Source organism: Pogona vitticeps, chromosome 11 (genome assembly GCF_051106095.1).
Source record: "Pogona vitticeps strain Pit_001003342236 chromosome 11, PviZW2.1, whole genome shotgun sequence".
In the NCBI taxonomy this organism is placed as follows: domain Eukaryota; kingdom Metazoa; phylum Chordata; class Lepidosauria; order Squamata; family Agamidae; genus Pogona; species Pogona vitticeps.
This window is the reverse complement of record NC_135793.1, coordinates 25,356,896-25,369,901: the sequence shown is the minus strand read 5'-3', so window position 1 is coordinate 25,369,901 and position 13,006 is coordinate 25,356,896. Positions and strand designations below refer to the sequence as shown.

Below are 13,006 nucleotides of genomic sequence, written 5' to 3'. Positions count from 1 at the left end.
ATGAGTTCTCACCATTAGTCCTCTACGGACTGAAGTCCTACACCCTCGTTTTGTGCTGCCTGGGGTATGCAGGAGACGCAGGAAACCACACCCACACCCAGCTTTTGCTTTCCCTGACATGCATGTCTGAAAGGCTCAGCACTCTTCCTGCAGGAGAAACCGACTGAGCCAAGGGTGGGGATGTCTTTCGGTTACTGCCTCCCTCTACCGGTGATATGCTACACTGCATCATTTAGCAGCCACTTGGCTGACATGAGGTAGTCCTAAAAACTCCCTGAGTAAAAAACACATTAAATTTAGCTGAGGAAAACAGGGCATCTATCCTGTAGCCCTGGATGGACAACTTTCTGATGCAACATACATTAAAAACATTTTTTTAAAACCCCATTGTAGCATTTTAAAGACAAAAAGATTCATTTCAGTGTGACCTTTAGTGCAGTGGTTCCCAACCTTGGCTCCCCAGATGTTCTTGGGCTACAACTCCCAGAAATCCTGCCCAGCACAGCAAGTGGCAAAGGCTTCTGGGAACTGCAGTTCAAGAGTGGGAACCACAGCTTTAGTGGATTACAATCCACTTCCTCAGACATCAGTAATCCACAAAGGCTCATAATGAATCAACTCTATTAATCTTTAGAGTGCCGCAATATATTTTATTTTGGTCTTGACTTTATAATACAAAAAAGCCTCCACAAAATCATGAAGTAAACTAACTGAACAGAGCATGACCAAATCTTCAGCGGGTTGGAAAAGGCCCACACGAAGACACTGTGTAGGTGGGAGGCTGTTGGCTGTGACAAGAAATAAGGGGCTGGGACTGAAGAGAATCAACCAGGAAACCGGGATTGAGAAGACAGTAGGTGAGCTTTAACCGCCCTGCTGTGTAACTCTTAGATCTGAGGGAGAGTGGGGTTTTGGAAGGGGAAGCCAACTGGCCTGTTGGGCACAGATCAGGAATAAAGTGCTGTGTTTCCTACTAATCTCACAGCCTCCTTCAATGGGCATGGGGAATCTCACAACCTGCCTCTGAATTCACGCAGCAGCCCCTCAAAACAGAACCAAACAGTAGCATTGAAAAGCATGTACACTTTCAGTGTGTTGGCTAAAACCATTCATTCTCTAAACTTGCTTCATTTATGGCTTTAGTCTGGAACCAGCTCCCACTTTAAGGAGGCGAGTGAGCATTCATTATTGCAGTTGAAAGGGATATCTTATGAACAGCAATTGTCATCTGCTGTCAACTTGACTTCTAAACCTATACTGTGAATGCACAAGTTACATTTTCCAAAAATATGCTGCTGACAAACTCCAGTTTTTGCAGAGATGAACAATCTGGTTCTTATTACCTCAGAGGTCACAGAATTCAACCCACTGTGCAGCCCGTAATCACCCACGAACCAAGCCCACTCACCGATACGAACTGGGAGCTTTGGTCTGGGCATCTCATTTTCTGCACAGGATGCGTTGCGCCCCAGACCAACGTAAGCCAAGGTACCACCAGCTACGCCTCCTCTAGTAAGGTTAGGGGGTGCCTGAATGGCTACAGAGGTGCCCTTGTAGCAAGGCAGTTTTGTTAGGCACTTCTTCATCTCATCAGGCAGTTGTTTCTGTAAGGTACATAAAGAATTATACATAAACCTCAGGGGTAAGAAGATGCATCCAGTTACTTCATCTGCCAGATGTTTTAAGAAAGTGTCCTACACATGTAAACTATGAAATCATTCTAATATGGCCACAAACTCTCTCACTCACCTCCCCTATCATATGCTTTGGTGGTGGCATAAATACAGGATTTTCTGTTGCCAAATGCTCTGCTCGTATACCCATTCCATGTGATATGTAGTGCCCGTGCTACAGGACAGTGGCTGTCATAATTGCAGCTAACATATGCCCCCACCCCCAAACAACAACTTTGCTTTATGGAGTGACATGTCATTTTTAAAAATAACTTATGTTATACAGTTTAATTAAGAGCACTATTTAACTGAGAATGTAAATCATAAATGTATGGAATACATCAAGAGAAATGCTGCTACGGAAAGCTTCTGGCAGTCCTTCACTGTTACACCTTGGAATAGCCATTTTGTTGATTACTTGTCTCTGAAGAAGCTGACAGCACACAGAAAAGTTTGCACTGAAATGAATATGTTAGTCTTAAGAGATGCTAGAATGTTTTTTTGTGCCAAACTGCCAGCGGCCATTGTGGCTAGGGAATATAAGCAATCTTCCATGCACTAACACTTCATCTCATCAGGCGGCTGGGAATGTTCTTTGCCACTAACTTGATTGGTAAAGTTCTTTTTCCACATTTGGCATTTGAGGCAAGTCCTCATCCCTTTTCATGTTTGTTTTGCTTATAGCCTCTCTATTTCCTCTGACTATCCTCCAAGCAGCAAGCATGCAGCATCTCCTGCAGGGTGGAGACTCCAGTTTTCCTCTGACTGTAACTACAGATGGTTACTATAAGTAAAGGTGTCTTTTTTTCCACTTAAGTGTTTCCAAAGTGATTTTGTCATACAAAGTGAGTTTGTATGCAAAACCAGGGAGGATGCTGATGAAACCGGGCTGATTTCTCCAGTATCTGTGCTGTTTCGGTCTCATCCCCTAGAATAACCGAATACTTAGAAACCCACTTTTTGACCACGTTTCCCCTCACTGCATTCTGAGGCTTGTGGTCCAAGAAGCGGCTTCTCCGAGCTCAGCTCACCGCCTGCTGCATTTACCTGTCCCTGAAGCTGGCTTGGCCGGGGGCATCCTGGCCTCTTCCCTGGCAGGGCTGAACCCCGGGGCATCCCGTGAGAGGCCGGGGCCCGGATGGCTCTCTTCACGCCTTTTCCTGGAAGGGGAAGGCCGGCAGCTACCCCTTTGGCTGGCGGGGCGCCCTGTCCGAGGGCCAGCTTCTTCCTGGTGAGGAGGCCTTTCCCAGCAGCAGCTCCTCCTCCTCGCGTGGATCCAAGGCTGGTCCTGGAACCGGACGGGGGCCGGGCCGTGGGTAGCCTGGGGCGACTGCGGGGTGCGGAGTCGGGCTTGGGGCCAGGTCTCCTTCCTCCTCCTCCTCCTCCTCCTCGTGTGCCGCCGCCCCCCATCTCCTCCTCCTCCTCCTCCAGGGCGAGCCTCTTGCCGCCTCCTCCACCCCCACCACCCCCGGGCTGCGACCCCGGAAGCCCCGCCAGCAGCGGCGTGGAGGTGACCAAGGGAGCGGCCGCCCTCGAGACGTCGTCGGGGCCGCCGGGCAGCTCGAAGGTCTGCCGGCGGGCCTTGGAGGAGGAGGCCTCGCCGTCGGCGGCGAGGAGGAAGCTCGAGGCCTCGGCCAAGGGCTCCCCCGCCGGAGGAGGAGGAGAAGAGGAGGCGGCGGCGGCGGCGTCCCAGAGCTCCGGGTCCTCCTCGCAGAGGTAGGTGGCGCGGCTGTCGGCCAAGGAGCCGGAGCCGGCCTCGCCCTCCTCGCAGTCGTAGGTGCGGTTGGGGGTCCGGTCCGGCGGCGGCGGCATTGAGAGCAGCGTTGAGGGCGGCCGTTCGGGTCCGGGCTCCGCGCTCCTTTCGCCGGCGGGCGTCTGGAAGGTCTCGCTCAGGAAGGACCAGGAGAGGCCCAGCGGCGTCAGGGTCTCGGCCTCGACGGTCGACGGGAACCGCGACGGAGGAAGCGGAGGCGCCTCGCCGGGATCCTGGGCCCGCAGCTGGAGGGCGATGGCCTCGCATTCGCGGGAGAAGCCGCTGCGGTAGAAGGCGCTGGGCGTGGCCGGGACGGAGGACGAAAAGGAGAGCGAGGGCGCCGGGGCCGCGGGGCTGAGGCGGCCCTCCTCCTTCGAGGCCTCCCGGCCGGGCTGACCCCCCAGAGAAGCCCGAGCCCCGTCCATGCTCGGAGACGCCAAGCCGACCGTTTCCCTCAGAGCGGCTTTTATACTCCGCGCCCTCCTTGCCATTGGCTGAGGCCCCGCCCCCTCGGGAGCTCGCGCCGGCGCTTCTGTCTCTCCCTCCCTCCCTCCCTCGACCCTTCGGGTTCCTCCGCCGGCTGTTCCCCAATCAGCACCGAGGCTTCTCTGGCAGGGAGCGGCCTCACGTGCTGAAGACGGGCCAATGAAAGTGCCTGCTGGCTCCTCTTTTCCCGTTGCACGGCGGGACTGTCACCCGGGATTACCTATGGGAGGGCCGGAAAGGAGGAGGTGGGCGGGTCGGTTGCCGACCGATGGAGAGGGGCTATACCACTTCTGGACTCTTGGGGGGGGGGGTTCGGCGGAGTGTACCACCTCGGACAGTAGGCTGCCCGGAACAAACCGCCCGCGGGCGCTTAGTTATTCCCCCACAATCCGAGAAGATTTAAGTTTCTCACGTTGTTTGAGTCAGATTTAGTCTTTTGCCTAGAAAGTGGGCCTTTTTTTTGGTTGAGCTTCAGCTATTCAACACTATGAAGGATAAACACACACACACACACACACACACACCAGCTGATGTAAAGTATTAAGCCAGGGGCAGAGTTAGACCCATTGAGTCAGTGGGGATCTGGTGAGCCAAGACCCCTATAAATTAGCCCTGAAATTAAAAGGCGCCTTCTTCTTGGGAGGAAAGCGATGACAAATCTTGACAGCATCTTGAAAAGCAGAGACATCACCTTGCCAACAAAAGTCCGAATAGTCAAAGCTATGGTTTTTCCTGTCGTGATGTATGGAAGTGAGAGCTGGACCATAAAGAAAGCAGACCGCCGAAGAATTGATGCCTTTAAATTGTGGTGCTGGAGGAGGCTCTTGAGAGTCCCCTGGACTGCAAGGAGAACAAACCTATCAGTTCTAAAGGAAATCAACCCTGAGTGCTCACTGGAAGGACAGATCCTGAAGCTGAGGCTCCAATACTTTGGCCATCTAATGAGAAGAAAAGACTCCCTGGAAAAGACCCTGATGTTGGAAAAGTGTGATGGCAAGAGGAGAAGGGGACGACCGAGATCGAGATGGCTGGACAGTGTCTGCGAAGCAACCAACATGAACCTGACACAACTCCGGGAGGCAGTAGAAGACAGGAGGGCCTGGCGTGCTCTGGTCCATGGGGTCACGAAGAGTCGGACACGACTAAACGACTAAACACACACACACTCTAGTTGTGATTTACTTCTGGGAAGCAATGGCATATACTGTATCAAATTGGGAATTGAGCTCCTCTATAAACCTCTGATCTTGTGTTTGCTTATCTTCCAAATAATATTGTTAGGGAGAAACGCCCAAGACCTATATACGTGTTGCATTGTGTCATGAGTGCTTCTGAAGATCTGGACCCAGAAGGGTTAACTGTGGCTGAGGAGAATGTGGAGAGATCGGAAACAGCTGAGCAGCCTCCAGGTTCTCCCTCCACAGCAGACAGGCTTCGGAAAAGACTCAGGGCAAGAAGAGCAGAGGATCGCTCGAAGGCTTTCCACAGGGACCTCCGTTCACCTAGTCCTGAGTACCAGCAGAATAGAGAGCTTTCCAACAGCTCAAGCAAGGAGTCAAAACCTTGGCTGGCATCCACGTCTCTTGTTCTGAACTCTGGACCTTGACCCTGGACTGCGGACTCTGAACTCTGGACTCTGACTGTGTATCTGACCCTGGACTTTGACTTTGGACTGCACTCTGTAAGTTTGTTTCGGGACTCTGGCTTTGCATTCTTGGTATCTCTGACCTTGGACTGGTTTATCGGACTTTGGCTATTGTAACCCCCGGGAACGTGACACATTCCTTCCTTCACTATTCCATGACAACCCCTTGGGTTTCACTCAATGCAGCACAGAGCCCTGTCACTGACTCTCGAGGAGACCCCACTGCAGCTCTGCGCACCAGACACCCTTTGATATACGTTTGACAGAATTCAGCACTGAATAGCTTGCAAAAAGTTACGCCAAGACATAGTTTGGCCTTTACCATCAAAACAACTGCCACTAGAAGAATGTATTCTTTCTTTTCTACCAGAAAAAGGAGGGAGGGAAAAGACACCAGACTCGGTCAGGAAGCTAGCAACGGCACAGAATGCAGAAGCAAAAGAGGGCTTATTTTGGAAGAAAGGCGTGGTAAACCCAGCCTCAAAATGTGACCCAAATCAGAGATCTGACATATTGGAGAGCACTGACTTCTTTCTACGGTTCATACGAACAGGACTGGCACGTCCGATCAATGAAACAGCACAAGACAACAATGGCTTCACAGTGGTTTAATATGAACAAGTCTTGGACATTACATTAGACAGTCAACTGAAGACGAAGTTTGCTGAATTATAAAGCCCCACATTGGAATATATATATGTACAGCAGCAAGAGCCTTTGATCTTCAGAGCTGTGCACCAAATAAAGGAAGGGGTTTTAAAAACCCATAGCTGAAGAAGGAGGTTCATCAGGCAGCAGCAAGACTGCTTCAAACAGGAAGGTTAGTACCTCTCCAAGCAGTGGGGGATAGTTCCTTGGGGCAGACAACCTCTTCAAAATAGTTGCTTTGGCAGCCAGGAGAGTATTTTCTGCTATCCACTTATCCCACAGATGGGCAGTGCTGGTACTACATCTAGCCCCCCCCCCCAAAAAAAAACATATGCAGGATTGCATGTACAATTTCTCCCCTCCATGACATGCTTTCCGACCCACTCAAAGTAGTGGAAGGTGCAGAATGGAAAACTTTGAAGCCACCCCATACTCACCCTTCCCATGTACACATGCAAAACACAGCTTGGAGAACTAAGACAGTCCTTTGTTCAAATCAACCGAAATGCCCCTTTCCCCTTGGAACCCATCCTTCCATAGAACTTCCCAAGAAATTAAATATTAAACATATTACAGAGGACTTTGCACGGTGACCTTAGGGGGATACAGACCTGAGCCCAGAGGAAGGCTTCTCTCAGTCATATTAGTAATGACCTGCTGAGTATCTTGAAGCCTAGGCTACTCGTTACACTTTACAAGGTTCTAAATCACCAAATTCTCCACTTGCCTGGAGAAACACGGCCCTGCAGCCTTTGCAAACAAGAATCAGCCCGGGAATCCCGGGAGGCTTCCTCTGGCCAACACTCAACAGGATTCCACTTCTGAAGAACCAAACTGTTTTGCCTATTCATTTGAGAAGTCTCCTAATTCGTGGAAGTAGCAACTACCCAAGGTGCCATGTACTTCAAACAGGACGTCCTGCCTGCTTCCTCCTCTCCAGAAGCTTAAAAGATCCTTAGGATAGGATAGCAGCTAAAACTTGGAAACATATCAGTGGGGACATAAAAGTCTGGATCCAAGCTCAACAACCACTTGTCAATTCCCACAAAGGAATATGCTGCTTGCTAAAAGCAGTTTTCAAGCTATGTCTGCTCTGCCAGATCCACCAGGTAGGGGAGAGAAGCCTGTGGCTTTCCAGTCTCACTTTTAACCATTCTCGGGTGAAGGACACATATGTGAATGGACTGTACAATTTCCACAGCAGCTGAGGCAGAACGCTCAAAAGGCCATCTCCTTAGATACACATGCATGGGCTCAAAAGCTTCCCACATCCTTGCCGAAAGAGACAGACAACCCGGAAGCAGGCTGCAAACCTTACCCTGTTTCCCAGCAACCTCTGAACCACAGGTACATTTCTTCACTGCTTCGCACCTTCTACGCAGAGACCAAAGACCAACAGAACTCAACACTGCTGCCTGACAAGGGAGGGCAGGGAGGGAAGGGGACTGTGTGGCGGGTTACACCGGACAAGTGGAGAAGTTCAGAGAGAAAAAAGCTGGTTTGGAAGAGACAGTGTAAAAATAAATGTCATTTTTGCAGGGGGGAGAGGAAAATGGAGGACACCAGACTCCCCTACTGGCGGACTTTTCCTGGGACATAATTCCTATCAATGATCTCCTCTTGTAAGAACATGTGTAAGCAGCGCTCGTTCTGTGCCAGCGGGTGTCCAGCGATTCTGCCAGGAAGAAGGGAGAAATAGTGGCGTTAACAGACTGCTACCTCTGGGCTGATCCAATTGTACCCACAACTAAGCAGCCATCGAGCATTTGTGTTTGCCACCTTTTCTGCCTCTCCAGTGTTTACCAGGAGGCACAGAAAGTTCCTAGGGAGGGGAAGCATTTCCTCCTGGACTCTGGACGGTCGGGTGGCTCTACAAAATAAAACACTGCGTAAAGTCAGAGACCGGATCTGCATTTTGCCCAAGAAGCAAGCCTGGCAGGTATCTCCTCTTTGAACCTGTGATGTGCAACAGAGTTTCCAGATGCTCCCAGAAGGCAAACATGAGAATCAGAAACCACAGAAGAGACAGAGTCTGCCTGGGCAGTGTTTTTTTCATGACAACTGAATTTGGGGATCCTTCAGAATATTCCTGCTACCAGCAAACCAGTTTTCTACTAGTAGGCACGTCCTAGGCCATCTATCCTTCAACAAATACCTCTTAGAACTTTACTTTGGCAATGCAAGGCATAGACCAAATCCTAATACTTATCGGTCAGAAAAGCATGTTCAGAGACTGGCTGCTGAATCACAGTTTCACGTGGCTTAAGAAGCAGGCAAAGCCTTCCTTCCCGGGTGCCAGAAGTGGGGCCAGGGAGGGGGAGGGGAGGAGCAAGAGCCTGAGCCATCAAAAAAGTGCTTAGACTAGCAGACGGATGTGAGTCAGGCAGAAAGTGGGAAAAGTTGCAAACGGCTTCTGTGTTGGGTGTTCGGTGGATTAGGCTTCTGTGGGAGGGGGAAGATTTTGAGATATCCAGCTGATTTCAGAGTCCTGTGTCAGTAAGGGCCACACAAACTATAATGATGTTGAAAATCCCCCACAGGTCTAAGCATGTGTCCCACCCACCCTCCCATTTTCTTCGAGAAAGAAAGTGACCAGTTTAAGCCTGGTAAAGATGATGCCTAGGGTTGCCGGCAGCAGCAGCAGAGGAAGGGTGCCTCCACGGGCAGGGATGGGAGAGATACACCACTCTATGCTGTGGAGAACCCATCCCCTTTAGTCACCCACCCATCATATGAAGAGAATGGAAAGGTACACAGGCATGCCAGCACTGTGCTCTTTAGGGAAGATTGGTGGACACTACCTGTTCTGTAAAGTATTTCACCTGCACTGTGGTGTGACATGCCCCTCTCCCTCCCAGAACCTTCCCCTTCCGTCAAAACAGCAGCGGCAAAGATCTCTCTTACTTGTTTATGAACTGTTCTAAGCCCTGTCTTCTTTCTTCTATGAAGGACTCCTCAAAGATGCCCTCGTCTCCTCGGAAAGGGAGCTGGCGTTTCAAGGCTTTCCCCGGCAGTGGAGGCACTACAATCTGGAAGCAGAGAGCGTCGCGTCAGGGAGGGCTGGTGCCCTCTGCTCGTCCAGCAGAGAAGAGTTCAGAACAGGAGTGGGCAAAGGCGTGGGCCTTCCAGGCCTTCTTCAACAGCAATACCCATCAGGCTGGGCGGCCAGAGCCAAGGGAGAGGAATAACCCCAGCCTGCCATATCCAGAGGACTCCCCTTTGCTTACCTTTGGCTTCGAAGGACCTCTCGGCCACAGTAACAAAGAACAGGCCCGTCTGCCTTGCTGTCGTTGTGAGGAAGCTGTGCCCCGGAGGTGACACTCCCGTCTCCCTACTCACCTTGCTATCACGCTCCAGCTCATTCTTCAACCACTCAAAGTCACTGTATCGTCGCCTCACACAGGATTCTTTCAGCTTGAAGATAGGCAGGTTTGTCTGCAAGGAGAGAGGCCATTGCTGGGTAGCTGCTTGAGAAGGCAACCCTTGAGCTGTGTCTTCCTTGTGCCAGAGGTGATGCTTGCCCAGCGTATAGGCAAGTCCTAACACAGAGACTTCCAGAGACTCACCACTAGCATGCTGGTCAATATCCCTGAGGCTGCTGTTCAGTGTAACAGACCTTGAGGGTGGAGGCTCAAGTCCCAGCAGACTTGAGGATCAGTCCCCCTAGTCAAGAGGGAAGTTCGTTTCCAATTAGAAAGGCTGGTGCATATCCTTTTGTGTTGCACTCCTACATCATTTGTGGGGGCTCAGCGCCTTTGCAGTGGCACTCAAGAAGGGATCTCCCATTATGTAGGCCATTTTTCCTCCAGAGGAGGTCTCTGGGCTTCCTTTAGGACCTGCAGGGGCTGCCCTAGTCTTCATGTGGCCAACCAAAAATGTGACGTGTGGAATATACAAGAACACACAATTCTAGCCCATTGTAACACCACCCCTGGTTTTTGGTAAGAGAATCTATCGAGACAATTTTGAACTTAAAATTTACATGTATTTCCAGTAGTGCTTTCTGCACAGAATATGACCTGTCAAAGGTGTTCAACACCCAGTACATATAAAGATGTTAGCCAGATCTTTGAAATATATTTTATTCTGGAAACCATCAGAAGAAAGCCTCACACTATAACCCTTAAATCCCAAAGCCTCCTTATTTTAAGTTAGGCAAGTTGAAGTACTAAATTCACAATGGCACCAAGAAAAAAAAGGGTGGGATGGGGTTATAGCCTCATGGAAAAGGGGGTGGTGGTACAGACCCACCCCTCATCTTGCATACATCTCCTATACTTTTCCATGCCACATACACAAACAGTTCACCAGTCAACCCACAGGTTTCCTGAAGTTCAGCTCTGTATTTCTAAGAAAGAGAAAATGACCTCCACTTAAAAATAATAATAATTCCAATTCTAAGCTAGACATTCACCTACTAGACTGAACTTTGGTTTCTTGAATCAACACAGAGTTCCATTATTGGGTGGGGGGGGGGAAGAGGGAGGGAGGGCTAGAGAGAGAATTACTGCAGGCTTTCAGCAAGCCCCAGAAAGATTAACAGAGAGAAGCCAGCAAGACTGAGGAACTGACATCTATTCACACCCAGCTATTTGGACTTGGTTCCTTCTACATCAATGAGGAACCTAAGAATCACCCTGGGCAAGGGAAGCCCCTGTTGTAGCCAGCTCTACATCCACTTCACAGCATGCCTTCCTCAGCAAGAGGGAGGATTCAAGGAAGTTAAACTGCCACAGTTAAAGACAGGCTATCAGTTCTGAACCTTATCGAAAGCAAAATGCAAAAATTTCACAAAACCACAGACTTATATTACTACCCCAAAGTCTGAACTCCGCTTCAGGGACAGAAAAATGTCCCTTTACAGAAACCGTAAAAGCGACCCCCTTACTAGTTGCAACATTTCCACCCTTTTCCTTCCCGGGTGCTCAATCCAACACAGACAGGCCTCCTTTGGGTGTTGTAACCTGTGAAGTATGCTGGAGTAGCTGGACTGAGCGGGAATGTGTGTGCAAACACAGTCGCCATTACTTGTGCTTCGTCCCCGAGGGGGCCTGAACCCAAGACCGCTAAGCACCGTCTGGCGCTGGCTCTCAAGGCCAACCGCTGGCTGCGTAAGGAGGAACACAAACACACCCCAGACTAGTTTCTCGAGCAGTGTTTCCCAGCTTGGGGGTTGGGACCCCCAAGGGGAGGGGGGGTCAGAATGGCTTTTCTGTGTGTGCCACAGGTCTCCTTATATGTGTTGCTTGTTAAATAATTTCTTCCTTGACCTTTTGGAGCCAGATATTACAGTTAGCATCCATGTATGAAAAACAGGCCCTTTGGGTGGGGGTGGGGGGTAGGGAGAGAAAGAAACCCCCACTTTCTGAGAAGGGATGAATTTACCCTGTTAAAAATGCCTTTTGGGGGGTAAATGTAGTGGGGAGGGAGGGTGTGTGTGCGCTGCAGGTCACCTGGCCATTATAAAAGGGAGTCCTGACTCAAGGCTGGTTTAGAGGGCTGGGGGGGGGTCCCCGTTTTGTAGCCCCGAAGCTCGTTGGGTGAGACTGGGCCACTCCGTCTCCCTCTCACCAGCCCCAAACCTGCCACACGGGGGGGGGGGGTCCAGAGCATAAAAACCAGTCGGTGGAGACCCAGGGACCCTACCTGGGTCCCACTGGGAGAAAAGCGAGATCCACCTGGGTTAACTCAAGCAATACATCATCATCATCATCATCATTGGAGCACCCATTAGCAAAGCTGGGAATCCTCTCCCGCTGCCCTGCGGGGGGGGGGCGGGGGAGAGGCAGGCAGGCAGGCAAGCGGGGGGGGGGGCTCCTGGGTGGGGCAGGGAACCAAAGCCTCCCCCAACCCTCATTTTCCAGGAGGAGGGGGGGGCCACAACTCCCATCATCCCCACCCACTGAACAGGGATGATGGGCATGGGCGTCCCACCCCTGCGTGGAAAAGGGGCGAGGGCGCCCGGTTTTGGGGGTGGGGGTGGGGGAAGCATCTTTAAAAAAAAAAAAGAGAGGAGGGAGGCACTTGGGAGGGAGGGGTTTCCCAAAGCCCCGCCCAGTAGGATAGGCCCCGCCCCTGGGAGGGGGCGCCGCAGAGGCCCCTCCCTTTTCCCCTCACGGCGCTCTCCCCCCCCCCCGCACCGTACCCTCATGCGGAGCTCGTAGCTGGTGTATCGGGCCCTCCCGACGCCCACGGTCTGCGGGTTGAAGATGTCGATCTCCAGGAAGTTGCTGGGCGGCCCGTAGGCGTCGGTCAGGTCCTGCGGCTTGGAGTTGAGGCGCCGCGTGTCGGCCACCGCCGCCTCGGACATGGCGGGCGAGAGGGAGAAGGGAGAGGGGGGGGGAACGCGCTCGCTCAGAGCCGCCGCCTCAGCGGAACCCTAACCCTGCCCGCCCGCCGCCGCCGCCGCCGCCGGGGAAGTGGGAGCGCCTGCGCCTCCTCAGCAGCGCCGCCGCCGCCGCCGCCGCAATACATGGCGCCGCCCCGGAACCTGGGCGGAGAAGCTCGGCGTCGCTTCCGCCCTGCATAACGCCAGCCGGCATCCAGGGTCCCGGGTGCCGCCGCGACGCCGGAGCCCCGCAACGCGCATGAGAGAGAAGGAAAAGGCGCCCCCTCCCACCGGCCTTGCCTGGGCGGTGCTCGAGGGGAGCGAATGATTATCCATGGCGCGGGGCCCGAAGGCTCCGCCTGCCCTGGAACCTGTGTGGCGCCATGCTGTCCCGCCCGCCGGCTGCATAAGGGGAAGGAGGCATCCATGGTCCCGGGCTGGAAGCCGCGTCTCCTTGAACGGGGCCCTGCCCG

General features: G+C 52.2%; 2 protein-coding genes across 3 annotated transcripts in view; both read right to left on the bottom strand.

The window, feature by feature from the left end:
* The window catches only part of TEX11 (testis expressed 11), a 70,864-nt gene extending 70,658 nt beyond the window's left edge, over positions 1-206 (bottom strand). Inside the window, exon 1 of the mRNA XM_072981058.2 lies at positions 13-206. The gene's annotated coding sequence lies outside the window, so the exon portion shown is untranslated. The remainder of the gene's footprint in view (positions 1-12) is intronic.
* A 5,944-nt stretch (positions 207-6,150) lies between these two features.
* On the bottom strand, positions 6,151-12,716 carry SNX12 (sorting nexin 12). 2 transcript variants are annotated; one of them, XM_020795876.3, is made up of 4 exons: positions 12,351-12,716; positions 9,545-9,640; positions 9,110-9,234; positions 6,151-7,880 (listed from the first exon to the last, which is right to left on the bottom strand). In XM_020795876.3, exons 1-4 carry the CDS (start codon positions 12,513-12,515, stop codon positions 7,778-7,780), a joined length of 489 nt encoding a protein of 162 aa, XP_020651535.1. In that variant the 5' UTR covers positions 12,516-12,716; the 3' UTR covers positions 6,151-7,777. The 2 variants fall into 2 exon arrangements, with proteins under 2 accessions (XP_020651535.1, XP_078236853.1); XM_078380727.1 differs by lacking the exon at positions 6,151-7,880 and having other exon boundaries at positions 9,116-9,640; positions 12,351-12,714.
* Between the last annotated feature and the right edge of the window lie 290 nt (positions 12,717-13,006).